The sequence below is a fragment of the Phasianus colchicus genome, chromosome 10 (genome assembly GCF_987193195.1).
Source record: "Phasianus colchicus chromosome 10, bPhaCol1.hap1.1, whole genome shotgun sequence".
NCBI lineage: Eukaryota > Metazoa > Chordata > Aves > Galliformes > Phasianidae > Phasianus > Phasianus colchicus.
In genome coordinates this window covers 19,109,365-19,129,633 of record NC_143445.1, presented here as the reverse complement: position 1 = coordinate 19,129,633, position 20,269 = coordinate 19,109,365, and the positions used below count along the sequence as shown (strand labels likewise).

General features: G+C 38.1%; 2 protein-coding genes across 3 annotated transcripts in view; one reads left to right on the top strand and one right to left on the bottom strand.

Moving 5' to 3' along the window:
* Positions 1–20,269, top strand: part of IFT80 (intraflagellar transport 80) — a 44,454-nt gene that overhangs the window by 2,182 nt on the left and 22,003 nt on the right. The window contains exons 3-8 of one of the 2 annotated variants that reach the window (XM_090147618.1): positions 233–451; positions 7,345–7,455; positions 10,484–10,552; positions 15,685–15,794; positions 16,356–16,445; positions 17,424–17,561. In XM_090147618.1, coding sequence (XP_090003744.1) covers positions 233–451; positions 7,345–7,455; positions 10,484–10,552; positions 15,685–15,794; positions 16,356–16,445; positions 17,424–17,561 — 737 coding nt within the window. The remainder of the gene's footprint in view (positions 1–232; positions 452–7,344; positions 7,456–10,483; positions 10,553–15,684; positions 15,795–16,355; positions 16,446–17,423; positions 17,562–20,269) is intronic. The other variant, XM_031603705.2, reaches the window with a different exon arrangement.
* Positions 1–20,269, bottom strand: part of SMC4 (structural maintenance of chromosomes 4) — a 61,139-nt gene that overhangs the window by 35,370 nt on the left and 5,500 nt on the right. The gene's annotated exons all lie outside the window — the stretch shown is intronic.

Genomic DNA, 20,269 nt, shown 5'->3' with positions numbered 1-20,269 from the left:
TGTAGTAAAATATTTGTCGCATGGTGAGGTTTGTCTGCTTTATTTCTCATGGAGTTTCTACCAGCTTTTCTTGAAACAAACAAGCAGGGAAAGAGTGAAAAATTGTATTTCCTATATATAAAGTATTTTGTGCAATAGTAGTGAAGTAATGTTCAAGTATTGAAGTAATGACCATTTAATAAGTATTTTTAACAATTAAAACTTTCAGACTTCCTTAATTTAATTAAACATAAGGAATTAGTTAGCTGCGTAGGATGGACCACAGCTGACGAGCTGTATTCCTGCAGTGATGATCACCAGATTCTGAAATGGAACCTTCTAACGAGTGAGACGACTCGAGTAGTGAAACTTCCAGATGATACTTATCCCATAGACCTTCACTGGCTTCCCAGAAGTGTTGGTGGGAAGAAGCAGTCCCATGCTGAGAGCTTCGTTCTTACAAGTTCTGATGGTATGGCACTTTAAAACATTTCTAACTTTATACCACCTTGTGCATGAGAAATCATTTGCATTTAAACAGTCTGAAATAAAGCAGTTTTGAATGCTGATACACCAGTTGCACTGATGTAAAAATGCTTCAAAATCAATATGTTACATTACTGTAGTTTTCTCTGTTACAACATTACTAGATATATTTCTTTCGTTCAGCAGATGTACAATTTTGTATGTAAGGTCAAATTCTGTCCTCTTTGGTAGCTCATTTCACACTTGGCTCTTTCATAAATCAGTAGCTTCCAATATGTTTGCACTGCTACTACACAGATATCAGATTGCTTTTAACTGTCAAAACTGAAGATGACCAAAATACTGAAATTGCTTCACCATGGTGTTTAATATCAATGTAGGCCATTTCTGGGACATATCTTGTATGTGTTTTCTGCACTGTCTCAAATATCTCTCTGAAGCCTTGAGTTCTGGCTGTCAGCAGAGATGTAAGACTGATCTGTATGTCTCACATACTGCCAGATGTACTTATTGTTTCTTCCCAAACCTGCCCGCTTTAAAACTAAGCTTACAAGGGGCTTGATCCTTTAGGAAACTTGCCTTTTTGGTTTGCTTGTTTTATTTTACATTGACCTCATTGTCAATATTGTTCTGGAACAAAAGCACAGCTAAGAAAAGTAGTCCTTGATGCAGGCTGTGAGTGCCTGGCTGGCAAAAGCCTGCTGCTGGGGCTGGGTTGTTATTTTGAGATGGATTTCTGATAATTTCATAAGGTACATCCAAGAACTTGGCACATGAGTGACTTGGAAAAGCTCTATGGTTTGCTCACAGAAGTTGGACAGTCCTTACGTAGGTATTAACATTTTATGCATTCCTTTTACTTCATTGAAAACACTGGAAAGTTTGAGAACAAATCAATTAAACTGTCTTGCCAATAGCAGTAATTATGTGCACGAAGAAGCAGATCTCATCAATATACTCAACTGAGTTTATATTCTTTTGTCAGCAGTCAAAGGTCCTGGTGGTGAAGCTGTGTGTCTACACAAATGGTAGCAGTGGGAGTTGCTCAACAACGGACTCAAAGCAATATGCTGCCCTAAATCTGCCAGCTCTTTCAGGCAGAACAGCTCTTGGCCAATTGTAGAGTTTCCATCAGGATATGGCCATCTGCCCATGACCTTATTGATAGTTTTAATGGGAATAGTGGATGATTTCCAGTTAACTTCTGCCCAAGTTTAGCCAGAACCTTGAATTTCTGGATCTAGCATGCTCTCTCATTGGTGAGTGCAGCTTACGTGGCCAGCTTCCCAGTGAGTCTGATTGGAAGAGGTTTGTTACAGGGCAATAGCAGTCTGGTGCTGATGTGTCCAGTGTGGCTTTCTGTATGGGTAGGGAGAGCCATGTATTTGAAGAAGGCAGGAAAGTTCATTCCATGCACTAAACTTTGTTGATTTCTCTGGCTGCTGACAACGGTTGCACTTAAGAAATAAGGAAGGAGAAGAGTTCATTTCACAGAGTGAAGGCCAAGTTGTTTTTTTTTAAAGATTTTCTGTACTTCCTATGGAATAAATGCACTAAACTTATGGAGCAATAGCAGGACATTGTTTGGCCTGAGTCTGAAGGTCAGCTTGCTGTGGCATCCTACATCCCCTGTGTATGGGAAGGGAAAATGGGGAGAGAAGTTTGGCTGAGCAGAAGTGCAATTTTGCAGTACTTGGTGCTGTATTTTGCTGTGTCTATTAGGCAGCTGGGCCTGAGGAGGTATTCATAGAACTGTGGGCTGCTTTGGGTTGGAAGGGATCTCTGCAGGCATTCAAGGCCAGGCTGGATGTGGCTCTGGGCAGCCTGATCTGCTGGTTGACGACCCTGCACATAGCAGGGTGTTGAAACCAGATGATCATTGTGGTCCTTTTCAATCCAGGCCATTCTATGACTCTATGATAAATCACCTCAGCCCCACCTACTGCACTGCAGTAATGGGGCACCCACAGTTCTGGGCAGCAGTGCCAGGGCCTCACTGCCTCTGAATGAAGGATTGCCTTGCATCTAATCCGAATCTCCCCTTTTAGTTTAGAGCCATTACCCCTTGAAAAGAAAAGGGATTCATTTTTTTTAAGTCATGTAAATGATTGTGTCACTCTGTCACAGCTAAAATCCATATGCACTTGAAAGTCTTTGACCTGTCATTGTCCAGCTTCTAGAGATCAGCTTGATCAACTTTCACTTTCTTTTAATCAGATGCTTCTTGCTTGCATGCAATATAAAGTGAGTTGACTATCTGCCAACTTCAGTGCAGTGGGAGATTTTTGGTTTTTTTGCTCTTTGTGGATGTGTAGGCCCTTTGTATTGCCCAGTTCTTAACACATCCCTAAGACGTACCACCTTAACAGAGTTAGAGCTGCAGTTGGTATCATCTGTTCAAACTGCAGTCTCGTAGCCTGCCTTGCCTCTTGCTGTGACACGGGGTTGTACAGAGCAGTAGATACCCTGGGGATAACATGGGATGTTACACAAGGAAGATAGGATGTGATTTTAATTCAATTTATTGAGCTGAATAGAGTAATTCCCAATTTGTATATGTGCTTCAAGTCTGAATTTAAACAAAAGTCAAAGAATAGAACTGACCTAGAAACCCTTTTTTCCCTGTTCCCTAAAAGAATGAAGAAAATGGGGATTCTATGGTCAGTCTTGTAGGGAGCTGGCAGGCAGGTGGGAATGTGGGAGCTACCTCTGGTATGGTTTAATTAGCATTGCTGTTACTCATGGAATGAGGAATTTTCACCATGATCAATTCACTTCTTTTTCTTAGCTGTTTTTGTTAAGGGATGAGCTCTCAGCAATGACTGGGAAATTCAGCCTGAAAATGTGGTTTCTGGAAACAAGTTGAAGAGATGTGTTTGTGAACAATCATAGTTGTTAGCTTTTCCTCAGTGAAACTGAAATAGAAAACAGTGCTGAACCAATTGTGAAAGAATGAATGGGGATAAAGCTCAATGCAGAAAGCTTTGGAGTTTTTCTCCTAGTGTAATCTGGCACTTTCAATAAATACAGATATATATAGAGAGAAATAACTTGCAGAGATGTTTTTTGCACATGTGCAAGCAAATTGCTCGTACACTTAGAATGCAATCATTTATTTCTGAATTGCTGCTTTTTAAAAATAGTAATAGTAAAATTTAAAATGCTGTTTAGCTATTAATTACATAGCATATGTGTCAAGGCTGCAATTTTCCTGCAGCAGCTCATTCATGTCTGATAAGGACTCCTGGAAATCTGCTGAATCTGATGGAAACTGAGTCTCATGTCTTTACAGAGTTGCATCAATTCCTGGTTGAACTCCAGATATTTGTGAAATTAGAGCAAATGTAAATTTAATCCTCTTGGGCTTTCTTCTGAGTTGCATCTCTGGTGGAATATTGTCTTTTGCTTCCTATTTGAGCTGGGCACGTTACTGCTTTCTTTACAAACATAATGGAAATACTCAGCTTTAAGCTGTGTATTAAGCACAACTCATAAGGAATTGGACCTATTTTTTCAGCTTGTATATTATTGATCATTTTCTATTAGGTCAGCATTTAAGAGTCTATGAAATGTAATGAACAAAACATACGTGTTTTATGGTCTGTATTTGAATAGGCTGCTAATCTCCCACTTGACATTCCTCCAGAACTGGAGAGTCAATTTAAACTTGAGGACAGCTTCTGTACTTAATGAAGATAAGGGAACAGTATTTTGCAGAACTGATACTTTAAAAAGGTTAAATTGAATCATTTCTATTGGATTGCTTCTATCTATTCCAAGCATATAGCTAAATTTTTCCCTTTCTTAATTGCTTATAAGGAGACAGTAATTTTGAAAGTCACTACTACCTGAATGTTAAATCATAGACAGAAGAAGGCAGAGAAATCCATTGAAACTTGGCCTTGGAACAACTTCTGCCTAAGAATGCTATGAAAAAGCCCAGTATCGAATGGGTCACATTCATTTGATTCTCATAAGTTGTAAGTTCACGTGTTGGAAAAGTAGAGAAATTACAGAAATGAGGATGATAGCCGTGATAACTTGATTTGTTGTACTGTAGCATTATGGTACACTTTTAAAACACATGATTGTTTTTCCAGATGCTTCTATCTTAGTGCCTAAGATGGGCCTGTTTTTATTTGAAAGTATATTCTTTCCTGCTAGGCTACAGTTTGCTGTGCTTTGTTATTGGGAAGATGCCTTGTGACAGAAGTAAGGGCTGGTAGAGCAGGAAGGGATGCAGAAGGTTGGTTGGTGACTTGGATGCTTCCCAGTGGAAGAGGATTCTGCTCTGTGATGTGGCCCATTGTTCTCCTGATGTGACTTACACTAAAATATCACACTGCTTTGTTTGTGTGTTTGATTGTCCTGGGATGTATCAGGTTGGAGGGGTTTCTTACAGAAATACAGACCTCAGATTCGCTCTGGGTCAACGAGAGCTGGTCCAACATTACAAAATTCTCTTTATTCTCTGCAAAGTGACTCTGAAGGCTTTAAGTTGGATACTGAAAGTTGATGGACTCTTTGAGTTCTCAGTGTATGCAAGCTTACTGTTGCAAAGCTGATTATTATTTTTTTCTTCCACTTGTAATATCAGTGAAATATGTACATGATGGCCACGAAGAGCTCAGCCATGTAGTGTTGAATAGTGTTGGTGATGCCATGAGAATGTCATTCAGTGATTAGAGGAAGGTGTTCTGCAATGGAAAAGGTCCTGGCTATGGGCTGAACAAATATGCTACATCAAATGAGAGAGGTGGTCAGAACGAAAAATGCTTTTTTAATAACTGAAGGGCTATTCAGTTGGGAAAGATAGCATTAGCTGTGGAATGCCTGTGAATCCAGCTACTACTTATATACAAGAAATGAGAATCTCACACCTGTACATTGCAATGAATATGAAAGGACCAGCATTGATAATCGTAGAAGCTAAGAATGAAGTGAACGAGGAGGAAGCTGTTTTAGTATTAGGTTTGTGAAGGAAAAGGGGGTGGGTAAACCAGCTGTCCAGAGTGCTCTCTTAGATATGAATATGTGTGGTGAGGAAAAGCAAAGATGTTTAGTTCACTGTGTTATATTTTAAATGGTCACCTCAAAGAAACTGATTTATACAAACCATTCTTCTTCAGTGTTAACTCTTCTGCTTGGAAGTCTTATAGTGGCAGAGATTTGGCTGAGGATTATTGCCTATTTGTTCATATGCTTAAAATGAAGACAAAGTGTAACTGTATTCATTTGAGTAACGCTGCAGAGAGCAGTGGTGTGCATTTGATGTTTATTTCCTGCCAGATCTAGCAGAATGCTTTTTGTTTGTTTGCAGTCGGGTTTTGTTTTCAGCTTTTGTTTCTGTTTTGTTTTTGAAACCAAAGTGCAAAATAAAACATGGGAAGCCAGAACACAATGGAAAGTGGATTCAGGCTTCTGGAAGCACACCCATCCTGGCTGCTGGGATTTTCATGTGCCTTTAGTGCAATGACGTCTTAGGTTTACCTTCTGCTAACGTAGATAACGTATTTCTTTACTGAAGGAGCCAGGTATTGAGCTCCTGCAGATGAGCTGTGTGGTCAAACTACTCCAGGGACCAGAAGGAACCTCCCAGCCTTCTCCAGCTCACAGTGCCTTCCAACACCCACAGTGCCCAGCTGAACCCAGCTGTGTGCTGGAAGCTTTCACATTAGCTGGTAACTGCTGGAAGGTTCTTGTTGATATCACAGTTCTAACTGATTATCTAGTTCTGCTTAGGAGAAACTGGATTTTAACTGGTTAAGCTACCATCTTTTGATCCACTTTGGATAAGCTTATCATAAGGGCTCTGACCAAAGAAAATACCTTCAGATATGGACTCCAGACACTTGAATATCTTTGGTAACTGAAAATATAGTCCCCATTCTCTGTGTGTTTTTTCAATATGTTCTGGGATCCTACTATTTAACCAGAACAGGTATGGCCTGTCTTATAATTCATATTCCCATGCAGGAGGGTCATATGCATATGTTATTAGTGGAAAAACGATCCCGTCTTAAGTAATGGAGCATTTGCACGCGCTTGGTGTGAGGTATCCATGCATTGTTCATCTCAAGGAGCTCTCGTGCTGGAATAGTTTCTCGTGGTTCACTGGCTGGTAGATTAAGTAAATTAATTCGAAAAAGGTTTTGGTTTTAAAGTGGTTAATTTGAATGTGAGCTATTCTAAGCCACACTTTTGTTCTGCCACATGTTTCCAAGCCCTTCTTTGTCTGCTCTTTGGTCCAGTTTAAATTTGATCTTCCTGGATTTAAGCAACATCCCTCATTTGGAAAGAAAGACTTCCTCATGCTTCTGTTGAAATCATTAATAGCTTTGTTTTTGGCTTCTGTGAATTTCCATAACAGCTCCATAATGCAGGCAGTAAGACTTCCTCAGAGAAACGCGCTCGCTGCTGGTCAGATTGTAGTCACTTTTCCATTATCCTTTTGGTGCTGAGTGATTTTTCAGATCTTAAAAAAAGAAAACACAAGGGCTCTCCTGGGCTGCAGAGCGCGTACCTCTGTTTGTTAGCTCTCAGACAATGAAATAGCAGCAGGCAGCTGCGTCCCCAGAGAGACACGCAAACCTTAGAGGGGCATGAGCAAAATGAATCGTCAAAACAAAGGCTGCACATACCACAAGGAAAGAGCACAACCCATTTGTACAAACATTTTAGCTGGTTTACAAGTGTTTCTTTTGCAAGAGTGCGTTTGTTTGGGCTACTCATAGCTGTGAAGAATGTAATTGCGTGTTCTGGTCTTGGTTTTGATGGTTCATTCTTCTGGTTTTGTGTATGCATTTACGACAGGAAATTAGAATAAATATCGGTCCACAAAATTAGATACGCTATTTCTATATTGATTTTTTTGTTTAGGGAAATTCCACTTAATTTCAAAAGTGGGAAGAGTAGAGAAAAGCGTAGAAGCCCACAGCGGAGCCGTGCTTGCAGGGAGGTGGAATTCCGAGGGAACGGCGTTGGCTACAGGTAAGGAAATGGAGGGGGTTGAAAACGAAAATAACAAAAGGGTTCCCTCGAAATGGAACCTTTGGGGTTTTTAGTCTGCAAAGATGATACGCAGTGAAGAAATGGAAGGGTACAAAAATGTAGTATTAGGTTTATAAAACTATCCATAAAATGTGTAGAACATAAGGACCTTACTCTATGTGATAAGCACAACAGTGTGTTTTAGAAATATATCTTAATCCCTGACATACCTTTAAAAGATGTGGTCCTAAATTTCCTAGCGTATATTCTTGTTATATAGAATTTAAATTAATAAAACTGAGTCTATTAAAGTGTTCGCATATGGGTCTAGCTTTAAATTCCTTTGCAAGAATGGGAATGAAATGGAAATTCAAAATTAGCAAACAAAGTTACCTACTGTAAGGGATTTCTAATGTCTTCCTTATTGGGATATTATCACCTTGTTTAATAGAAATTAATTTGGTGCTATTTAATTAATGATGTTTTAGAATTATTAGCACTACTTTAATACAAAAGAGAGTAAAAACAATGTTATGTGATCCTGTTAATTATATATTGTCCTACGTACTTGACAGCAAATGTTTTTAATATCAAAATGCTTAGAGGCTTCTACAGACATTCTGCTTTTCATACATGAAGGAGAATATTTGATTTTTTTTCCTTGTCTGTTATGACAAAAGGTTTCTATGCTGGTGTGTTTATACCTTGCAGATGGCACTGGAGCCAGTGAAGGTTACTGAGGGCCTCATGAGCTTATTGAATGTTCCTGTGCTGCTCTTCCTTGATTGTTAGGAGCAGTGCAGTCTAGCTGCTGTTTCTTCCTCTCTGCTGGGGATGGGAGAGTGATCTCCAACATCCACATCTCTGTGTCTTTTTGTTCTAAATCTTTTGGTAATTAGTTGCTTTTGGCATTTTTGTCAGAAAACCAACAACAAAGCTATCTTGATGTTGAGGAGAAGCTAATTACATTTCCTGTGATGTACTTCTTGATTTCTGTTGGTGGCAGAGTTTTCTGCAACCCCCTGTTGATCTAGCACAGCTGATTGTTTTGGACAAATTCCAGCTCAGTCCAGAAGCACTGAAGATAATTTTGGATCTGCTTGTTGCCAGACTCAGTCTGACTCTAAAATGCTGCCTTAAGGAGCTGTGTCTGGCATGTTCCTCTTAAATCCCAGAGGGACAGAAATATTGTTCTTTTAAGAGACAGATTTGCCCCAGGGACTGCTCCAAAGAAAAAGTTGGAATTACCTTTTTCACCCTGAATTTTTTTTTTCTTTTGAAAGCTTGTATGATATGCTCTGAGATCAACCACTGCTGTACAGCAGCTGTGCCTTGGGAAATAGTGGCTCATTGGTGGTACCGTATCAGTTAAAATACTCTTTATGGCTCTATTTTAATAGTATCAAATGGGCACAAGAAAGATTTTTAACAATTTTATGCTTTTTAAACAATTTAAATGCTAAATCTACCATGTATCAAATCTAGAAATCCAGTAAAAAAAATTAAAAGGAAGAATGGCACCAAAGGTCCACATGCATCTTTTTCCTGATTAATTGAATCTGGGATGTTTAAATAGAGTCACAGAAGTTTGCATTTCAAGTATGAAAACACATTAAACAATCTCTGGATTTTATGACTAAATCTGCTGTACAGCATAAACTTATAAGCAAGTAAACTTATTTTTCTTGGTATCACACAGTTATTTTGTAAAAACCAAGCCTTCCGGATTGGGCCTTCAGTTATCTTCAGATTCACCTTTTGTCAACTGTGGAGCCTCCAGTTTAACACATGAAATCTGTTCCCTCTGTCTTTGGACTCCTAAGACACTCATTTAATCAGCCTTTGGGACTTTGAACTGTAAATAGATGCAGGCTACAGAATACAGAACTTGGGATATTGAAATAGGCATGGAATTTCTCTTGCCAGGAGCAGCTTCAGATCAGAAAACAAAGCCTGCATGCATGTCTGACCTTGGGCTGCATGCAGACCAGCACAGCTTCCATCTTCAGTTGACATAAATACATTGCTTGCAGATTTTCTAATGGAAATTATAGAGTTGCAATTGGATATTCAACTCAAAAATCACGTCTCTTGACGAGATCTCTCTTTAACAGAGAGAAATATCCCCTGCTTCACAGTCATGCCTTATTCATGTCATTGCTTTTGGCAGTATGCACATTTGTGAGCATATATTATCAAGGATGCAATACAGAGTATAATTTCATGAAAAATCTCCAGTGAGTGCCTGAAGAACTCACTGAGAATTGCAGCCATTGTCATTGAACCAGACTGATGCACTAGTATCACAGAAACAGTCAAATATCCCACTAGTTTTATGTTTTTTTTTTTTTTTTTTGCTCTCTCTATAGAATACATTTTACAAGGGCTGCTCCAAAAGTAATGCCTGCTATTTTGTGATGTTGGCTCATGACATAATAGGCAAATGTTGGTGGTATGGCAGTAGAGGTTGAACCTTCCTGCCAGTGTCCCATTGCACTTTGTTACCATGTGACAAAACAAGGAGGTCACCTCTGCTGGTGCAGGTTTTGACAAGCATGGCATGCAGATTTGTTCATCATTGGTGAAAATGTATAGCAAATGGTGATGACTATATTGAAAAATACTGTTTTGCTGCTGAGAATCACTCAATCTCTCCAGCAGAGTTACTGTGCTCGTTGTATCTGTTGTAGTTTGAATGGAAATAAATAGGAGGCAATACTCTTGAGCAACCCGTGTGTGTGTGTGTGTGTGTCCCAAGGCAATTCTTCTTCACTCAGTGCAACCCAGGCAAGCCAAAAGGTTGGACACTGTGCCATAGGGATTTTCAGGACAGGGAGAGATTTATTGCTAACAGTGGTAAAAAGCTTAAATATTGTTTCTTTAAAGTACTGTCTATTGCCATGTTAGGAAGCCAACATAAATGACATTTACCTTGTAATGACACAATCTTATTTTAACTTACACAATAACTGTGCAACCGTCGTGATTGTTAGACTTCTAAGTTTTGATTTTTGTGATAACTTCACAGTTGGTGAAGATGGCCAAGTGAAAATCTGGTCCAAAAGTGGAATGCTGAGATCCACTTTAGCTCAACAAGGTAAGTTAATTTTCTTAAAGTTCAATTACAACTTTGAATTTGGGTTATATAAGATAAATGTAAATAGCAGACCCTAAGCCTGCTAGTAATGGCTTGATTAGAGACTGTTAGGCTTAGATATACTTCACTGAAGTTAAAGATAAGACTCAAATACAGTAGGAAGTAATTCTTTGACTTTATACTGGAAATACTGACTTATATGAAGTTTATTGACTATAAGCTTAATTATCCTAACTTTTCTCATCAAACCACTCAAAACCACAGACTTCTTTGTGAAGAGTGGTGTTTAACTGATAGACAATTTATTGTTAGATAGCCAAATCAGTAGAAGAAGAGTTAGATGTGTCATAGTGCTCCTGTTGTATTCCCATGGACTGTTTGTCATTATGGTATGTCATATACAATAGAAGTGTCATTATATTCCGTGTGTCGTGTAAGTTGGAAGCAGTATCTCACTCATCTAATAGAGACTGTTGTCATTATTGATTTAATTGACCTTACAATTATTCAACAGCAGCAGACATGTTAAAATGCAATACTTTGACACTCTCTATATTTCCTTTTGCTTGCTTATAAAGGCGTTCTTAGTAAGTATTTACAAAGCACAGGATTTTCTGCAGCAAAGAAGAGCATGCATTGCCTGTTTTATCTTTTTCTGAATATTATGTGCTCTATGAATTTTTTTGTCAGGTGATCTTTTTCAAGATAAAGCACAATCTTCTTACATAGAGGTTTCTCTTTTGTTTTGGCTTGGGCTGGATCAATTGCCATAATGTAAGGAAATTGGCAAAAATATGTATTTCATTTTTATTACTGAATTATGATTAGCAGTTGTGATATGAGTATGAAATACTTTCTGGTATAGATTCCAGTTCTCTTGTTTTAGGTTTTGTAACATTTGCTGTTCAGCTGAAATGGTTTATACTCAGTCCCTCCCTCCACATAATTCTTTTCGGGTGACAAACCTAAAGGACAAGCTGTGTCACTTACTTTTTTTTACTAAGATGATTGTTTTCATGGAATAAAAGAAAAAACTGCCAAATGTAAAGTGTTAATGCAACATTTTTAGACCCCAGTTTCAGCTCTATGCTGAGGATTCTGGAGAGGGATGAAATCCAGTTTTTAATATTAAGCCACGGACTTTGCAGATGAAACTGTGAACTGAAAAAGAGATCGTTTAAGCATTGCAGGAGTGCTTGAAAGATGCAAAGTGTCTCCAGGTTAGTTCCTCTGCCCAACTGAATCCAGAAACTCATGTAATATATGCAGACAGTCCTACTGAGCTGAAATGATCCCTCTGCTGAAATTCTTTGTTGAACTGGGGCCCTGGAGGCCTAACCTTGATCTTGGCTCTGCAACCACTGTTTTATGCACACTGGAGCATTTCAATTGTTTTTATATAAATCAAATTTTAAAATCACCTGATTGTAAAGTATAATGGTGTAAGCTGCGAATGTGTGTTCATGCAAACAATGTTTGGTATTTATTAAAAAAAAAAAATAGCATTTTAAAGTTACGATTTTGAACATTTTTGTACTATTTCAGTGAAGATACTGAGCTAGATTTTGTTTTTCAGCCTTCATACATTGAGATCATGTGACCTTTTGACATTTTTTAAGAAACCACATGCACCTGGGGTTGGGTTAAATGTCAGACCCTTATCTCTTTCTAAAACAAATTATCTAAATTCTTTCAACCTGTTGAAGGCATTTTAACCACAGGAGTGAATGTAAAGTCTATTTCAATTCTGTTGAAGAGGTTCATATTCAGATGTGATGTGTTTTCATGTTTACCATGTACAAAGACAAGCTAACCAAACTGTAAGTTTTGAGGGGAAAAAACAACTTGAAGCACGCACTTCTTTATTTCTCACTTGATATGTTTCAAGTTTGTTGTGCTTTATGAAGCTCATAATGTAAGAGACATTCCAGTTGGCAGTAAGCAAGTTGAGTTTCCATTAATTAGTTAGAGTTTCTGGTACGGCGAGTTGGTTCTGCATGAAATAATTATCTTCCTATATTTGTGTTTTAAGATAAGAACCTGCGAGGCTCCAAAGCCCTTTAAACTTGATAGGATCAGATTCCCAGAGACCGTTCTGTAAGCTGCTGGCATACCTGGGATCAGGATAGGATTCTGCAGAAAAATTAAAGTTTTTTAAGAGAGAGATATCATATTGGAGCTAATTTTTCACTTCTGTATCAATAATCTTGAGAAATGAAAGGATTACCGTTGCTAGCATTCTACTCATTCCACTCTTTGTATTAGAAATAAATTTTCAGGCTCTTATCTTTGCTTGATGGTCTACATGCCTGCTCTATCTTTGGATTTTTATTCACTAGAAAAACACGAACATATATTTTTCTCTTTTTAGCTTTTTCAGTACTTATATGGAGCTCTGTGGCCACATGTCCTATGTCGTGCCAACACATGGAATAAAGTTCGTGTGACCCTGTGGCCTCTTCTGCCATTGGTCATAATGTATGGCTGTTATGGCTGCATCATTCTTAAGTCTGGCTTTACTTTTCCAACTTTAAGTTTCTTCCTTTGCCTTTTTGCTTACTGGAAGCAAACTCACAGCAGTTGCAGAGCAGGCAGTCTAATTACAAAGTTTGTTGGGAAGCAGAACTTATTTGTAAGGAACAAATTCAAAATGCAGAATGGAACTCCTATTATTGTGCTGCCACAGACACAAAATTGTATGGTTTCGTCTTTCTACTCCTGTGCAAGAAAAAAGTCTCAGGAGACTTGCATCTACCAAAGTGGCTTCTGTGGCTGCTCTGTCACTCAACCTGAGCTCTTTCTCTGCTACACACATCGACATTGGGGTAATTCACTGGGAATTTACATCTGCCAGTGGAGCGCAGGGATGTGAAGAAGTGTGCTTAATGCTGATCTCCCTTCTCCAGCTCTTCCCTCTGCCCACCTCCTCTGCTTTTATCACAGCTTTTGTCACACAGTATTTTTCCTCGAGCTGTTTATCACCAGTGCAATTTGCTGTAGATTCTGTCCTGTGGAAAGTTTCTTTCCCCAGCAATGCAATGAGTTGGCAGTCTTTTCCCAACCAAGTTCTTGCTAAGTGCAGAAGGAAATGAGTTAACTTAGCTCCTGCTGTTAAGCCCTGGCAATTGTGGTTAAGTAGTCAGCCATCATAAAAAAGGGAAACATTTGGTTTAAATCTAAAAATCTTCTGATTGTTAAATCAGCGTTAGAGCAGGACAAAAATTAGTTTATTTAGAATTTCGGTACTGCTGGCGACAGAATTTATGTCATTTTCAACATAGATTGCTGCCAGTAGGAGAACAGCTAGTGCCAGATCTGCTTAATCTGTGTTGTGTGCTTCTGTGAGTTGCCTCTTGTCGTGGGTGACTCAAAAAATTGCATCATCCTGTATCTCTAAATAACATAGAATAAATGCCTTTATAAGTGAAACCATACAAATTACAAAAATATTCAGGAGCAATGACAGCATTTCTCAGTTTAAAGTTCAAATATGTGGAAGCTCAGGTTAAGCTCAGTGATGTGTGAGTCACTTTTTTGAAATGGAGCTTAGTGTGCCAGAAGTGTATTTCAGAATTTTACCTTGACAGAGGATTTGTTAAGCCTTGGGGTTTTTTTATTATCTTTCATGGTGACTGTACAAACCATGGCTAATTTGCTCAAAATTCATTAAGTTGATAACTAGTTATCAGCTAAAATATGCATGAATGCTTAAGAAGTGCAGATCTCAGAGAATTTAGGAGAACTGTTTTCCTCCTCTAAAATGATGAAGTTGTCAAACACAAATGTTTTAGATTTGTAATTGTTTGCTCATCCTGTGGTTTCTGATAGCTGAGATGGGCCTTCTGGGTGCAGTTCTGGTTGGGGCTGTATGGGTGCTCCTGGTGCCCTTCAGGGTTAGCTGGGCTATTGTGCCCAACTCCAAACTCTTTCCACGTGGGGATGGAGCTCCTTCAAGTCCTGTGTCATAGAATCACAGAACCATTCAGGTCGGAATAGACCTCTGAGATCCCCAACCCAACCCCACACACCCACTGCCCACATCCCTCACTTTCTGAACACCCCCAAGCATGGTGACCCCAGCACTCCCTGTTCCACTGCATCACTGCTCTTTTGGAGAAGAAATTTTTCCTAATATCCAACCTGACCCCCTCCTGGCACAACTTGAGTCTATAAGCTCCCCCTGGGCACGTCTCATTGCTGTAGGTGCTTATGCTTAGACAATTCTACTGTGTCTTCAGAGGCCTCGTTGATGTGAAGGCATTGATAATGTTCTCATGAGGACATTATGTCTATAGGTGAAAACTGATTCAGAAGGTATGGAAGCAAGCTTTACAAAAAGTAAAAAGGAATGGTCTGCCTGGAGCTTATTGCACAGCCCCTCTTGCAGTTTCATATGCAGTTTCTGTGTCCTCTGATGCTGAGACAGTGCTGTAACTTGCTGCCTATTGCTACAGGGCTTTTGTGTGATAGAAACAAATGTTTGGACACGATCTCTTCTGAATTTTTTTTTTTTTCATGTACATTTGCAAGGAATGAAGTAGTTGTAATACTTTGGTTCTTCTTGAGGGGAGACTAATCCTGTTGAGTACTATAGAAAATGTTTGCATTTTTATTCCTGGATGCTTTTTTCCATGCAATTTTTCACTTTCTTTTTTTCCTTTTTTTTTTTTTTTTTTTTTTTCCAGAGAAGATCACATAAAAACTGCAACACAGCTTGTTTGTAAAGCAGTACAGTCAGCTTTATTCTAGATGCATCATTCTGGAGTTTTTGATCAACAAAAACTGTTTTTTTGTGTTTTGTTTTTTTTTCCAAATTACTGGGAAAAATCTGTTAGTTCTGCAGGCCACTCTTGTTTTGCTCAGCTGTATCTTGGAAGAAATCGATCAGGTGTTTGTTTTGTGTTTTAGAGGGAAACAAAATCAATTGGGGGTATAAATGTGAGGGTCAGTGAGGCTGCAGAAGCAAATAGTTTTGATTTGACCAAAAAGCAATCTTATAACTAAAGAAATCCATAGGTTGGCTTTCTCCTGCTTCTGAATCTTTGATGTATGTTTGAAGGGAGCATTTTGAAGCGACTGCAGCATAATTGGATCAGCTAAGACATCAGAAATGTTCTCTTCGTATCCTACAGGAACGCCGGTGTACTCAGTGGCCTGGGGACCTGATTCTGAAAAGGTTCTCTATACTTCAGGAAAGCAGCTCATTATTAAACCCCTCCAACCAAATGTTAAAGTTTTGCAGGTACTGTAAATACATTAAGGTCTCACTTCCCACGTGAAAGGTGGTATCTGTAGTTTTCCCAAACATTCAAAGTTTATACTGAAGTTTTCCAGTGTGCATGCTGCTCTTTTTTTTTTTTCTTTTTTTAAATTTCCACCTCTTATTTCAATTAAAGCTTTAGGGTTCTTTGAGAATAAGGAGATTGTCAAATAGTTTTGTTTACAGAAAGGAACAATTTATTCTGTGCATATTCTTCAGGCAGCTGATCAAGGATTTCGCTTTTTGCAAGCAGGGAGGAATCACAAAGATACAGAAGCCTTTCCCTTTTCATTTATTACTGAAAACCACAGAAAGATACAGACACAATCATTTGGAACAGCCTTTTATGAAGATTGTGATGCTTTTGTGTTCTTTGCTGTCTTTAATTTATTCTGCAAAGTAGAATAAGTCAGTGCATGTGCACTGATAGAAAACCTGATCTGCGTTGGGGTGTGAGAATGCTACTTACTGCTGAACAATAAATATTAAAAGTAGTTCTCAGACTTACTACGTTTATGTTTAACTTATTGTTTTCCATTTCAGTGGAAGGCCCACGATGGGCTTATTTTAAAAACCGACTGGAACTCAGTGAATGAACTTATCCTTTCTGCAGGTGAAGACTGTAAATATAAGGTATGTACTGGCTAACTTTGTAGGGGAAGCCAAATGACCAAAAAAAGTTATTTGTAGGCATTCTGATTTTCTAATTTCAGTAAGACTTTGAAGCTCAAAATAAAATGTCAGGACTTTCAGTTTTCAAGAAAAACTTGTTAACCGAATTTACATTGCTTCATCTAAAGGCATAAAATTAGAAAAATGTCAGAATAAAAACTATTAAAATGCAATTGAAACAAACTCCTAAAGGAAAATGGGTAAAAATATAGGAATGAATGCTTGAATAATATAAGCTGTGTCATATATTGGAAAAAGTAATGACACGTAAACTTAGAGGAGATAGAGCACTGTTTTCTGTTACAGGAGCATTAGTGAATCCCTTAGGAAATTGTGTAGTTAGAATATTTTATATCCAAAATGGAAAGCACATATTGTGTTTCTTCCCTTAAGTATGAACTTTCAATTGTGTGACACGTTGGTTCTGTCATTCTCGGAATGCCCAATGGCTGTGGGAAAAACATATACAAATATTAGATGAAAAAAAGACCATATCCATCAAAGTATTGAAATCAAACGGCTTTGCTCTGTTCATTGGCTTCCTGGTCTCCTTTTAGTTACAATCAGTAAGAAAATCGCTTTGGTTTAAAAGTTTGAAGAGGTGCCTTGCATTTTTGGGAAACAGGTACAAATAAAATTAATCTCGTGGTTATGTTTTCAGCTTACAGTGAAGTGCAGGAAACACTCATTATTTCAAAATATTTTATGCACAGTAATATAATATTTGTCATAGCAGTGAAGCAGTATCTACTGCGTTACACTAACCAGTATTGATTGGGAACAGCCTTTAATGAAAAGTCAACTGTAACGTGGGATTTATTTATGCACTCAAGTAACTTGGAGAGTCTATTTTTGTAACTGTTGTAATTGTGAGGGGCAGTGATAGCTCTATAGGTGCACCCAAAATATGGTTTTATAGATAGAATTATTTTTTTAAAGGTTTGGGACAGTTATGGGCATCTTCTGTACAGCTCACAGCCCCATGAGTATCCAATAACGTCTGTTGCTTGGTCTGGGGATGGAGAATTATTTGCTGTGGGATCTTTCCATACTTTACGTCTATGTGATAAAACTGGGGTAAGTAACAACTCTGAGAAACAGCAGATGTGGAACTCTGCAAGTTGTTTGATAATACAGTAAATATTCCTGAGGATATACGTGTACAGGCAAGTATTTTTATTAGCAGAAACCAATTTTGACTTCCAACACCTTTCTGCTGGCTGTATCTGTATCTCTCTTCTTGATCTGCCCAGATGTGCTTCTGAATGTGTTCTGGGTAGGTAAAATTTCTTCAGATAATATTGTCTTTCAGGACATTACATTTTTCTGTGCTTCTTATTTTTATAGCTTTTGTGGCTTTTTTCTTTAAAAAATACAAAAACACAGTAAACATTTACAAGCATAAAAAGCAGCTATTAACCATAACAAGCAAGGGCTGTGTGACTATAACCTGCCTTAAAAAAAGCAGATAGAAGAACAATGGCCATGGGGAAAATAATACAGGAAGAAAAATTCCTCTGCATTTTTTTTTCTTGAAAGAATAATAAGAGTTCATAGGCACATCTTACAAAGAAATCACAAAATGCAGAGGTCAGACATTAAAAACTATAAGGCAAAAGCAGTATTAAAAGAGGAGCTAAGGGAATGTTGCTGAAAGATGGACAAGACAGTTATTCTAGCTAAAGACAGACTTCTGTCTTCTCATCTGAACTTCTCTATTACTTCCTAACTTTAAAAATAACTCTGATAGAAGAAAGGCAGCTAATAGAGATGCCTCTGTTTCTCTCTCTTAAAAAATAATTTTTTTCTCCCAACTCACAGCTTTACTCTATGTTTGCTATTGCTGACCAAATATTTTTTTTTTTTTGACTTCTTCTCCAATTAAAATTAATGCGGTTTCATCTGCCTGCACTGGTATTCTAAGTAAGTTAGCCCAGAGCACAGATTGACCTGATTGTCTCTGTGGATTTCCTGTGGTTCTGCAGCTTTTTGTTCAGACTCGGATTGCATCAAACCTTGCTGGTTTGGGACTTTCATTGACCCATTCTCTACCTCTTTTGCTGTTGCATTTGTTGCTCTTTTGCTCAGCTTGGGAAAACAGTGTTTGCTGTGATCATTTGGGGTGCCTTCAGTACGTCGGGTTTTTCCTTCCCGTGAACAGGGATGACACATCTCAGCTTTAGATTCTTGAAGAAAAGCCCTTCTATGAGAACAGTTGTACAGGTTAAGGTCTGAGTGTTCATCACTCATTTTCTGTACTGAATTTGGATTCAGCAGTATTCCTTGATGTAGGCCATGATAGTGCACACCTAATTTTAATTGATCTTTTTCTCTGGTTAATATTCTGTGTAACTCTATTTCAAATGCAATTCAAGGAATAACCTACTCTGTGGCCTTCCCATCTCCCTGTGTGTGTGTGTGTGCTGTTGTAGGTGTGTTTTATACATGTATAGCATATTTTGCTTGATGCAGCTGAACAAGGTATATTTATACTAGTGTAATTACATTTGTGTGGGACTACAGTGTGTAACACAATGCTTTAAACAACCAGACTAGCTGTTACTATTGGTATTCTTCCTAGAACAGCACTTGAAACCATGCTCTCCTCTTCCACAACAGCTTTCTGCCTCCCTTCTGAGTACTGGGATTACTGAGCTACATCAGCAAGTGGTAAACTGAAATAAATATGCTCTTGTGGGGGTGATGCCAACAATTTAAATTGCATTTTGCACTCAATACAGATTTAAGTTTAAATGTGGCAAAGACTGATGTAGTGGAAAAGGAAGAAAAATGCTGGAGTTTTTTCTGCTGTCATGTGTGCTGTTTTGTAGCAAACAGCTTTTGTTTCTGATCCCCAGGGCATTACTGTTTCTCTTGCTAGTCATTATGTAATCTAATTTATTATAAGTACAGTTGAGACTCCCGCTAACTGAAAACTAGTAATTTTTAATCAGTATTTAATATTGAATAAACTTGTGGAATTTATTTAAAATTTTAATGCAGATGGGTTTATTTTTTCATAAAGTTAAGGGTTCTTTTACCTGCTTTACTACTCAACTCTTAAAGAAGCAAAGACATGTACAGTAGCTAGTGCCAGATGCTTTTCTGTGTTCAGCTGCTAGCCACGATCATTTGTTATCTTCAAAAGTCATGATTTTTAATGAAAGTTTCTTTCCTGACATTAAGTATAAATAGTTACTAAAGAGCTAGCTTTGCTAATATTGAGGGAAATGGAAGAATGATTCACATACCACCAGAGTGATGGAGTTTGAAGAGAACCAGACCTGGCTTTTACTGGTCAACATAGACATTTTTATTATGTCTGATGTAATGGAGCTGTATTGGCAAATTGCTCCTCGGGGAGCCATCAGGCGATATATATATCATTAACTCTTCTCTAGCATATGTGTTCAGTTTGGGGACATAATTAAATTAAATTCTGTTAGCGTATGTTCTTTTTTCCTATTCTTTTCTTTCTTCCTGGATACTTTGTTCTGGCAGCTGTACGTTAAGAAAAGAAAACTAAAAATGGAATAGTAACTCCTAGAACAATTTCATTTCTTTTAAAAATCACCTTTGCCTCTTGTTAGCATTATTTATCTAAGAGAAATTATTAAGGTTACACCAAACAAAATTTGCTTGGTATTGACTGTTGGAATTTGTTGTCTGCTCTATTGTCTGTCATCATTAATCCTGTAGAGACTACTGAGATTAATTTTAAAAATGCTGAAATGTGATGCTGGTTGATGGATGGACTCGAACCTTCCTAGTGTTCGTGGCTTTTC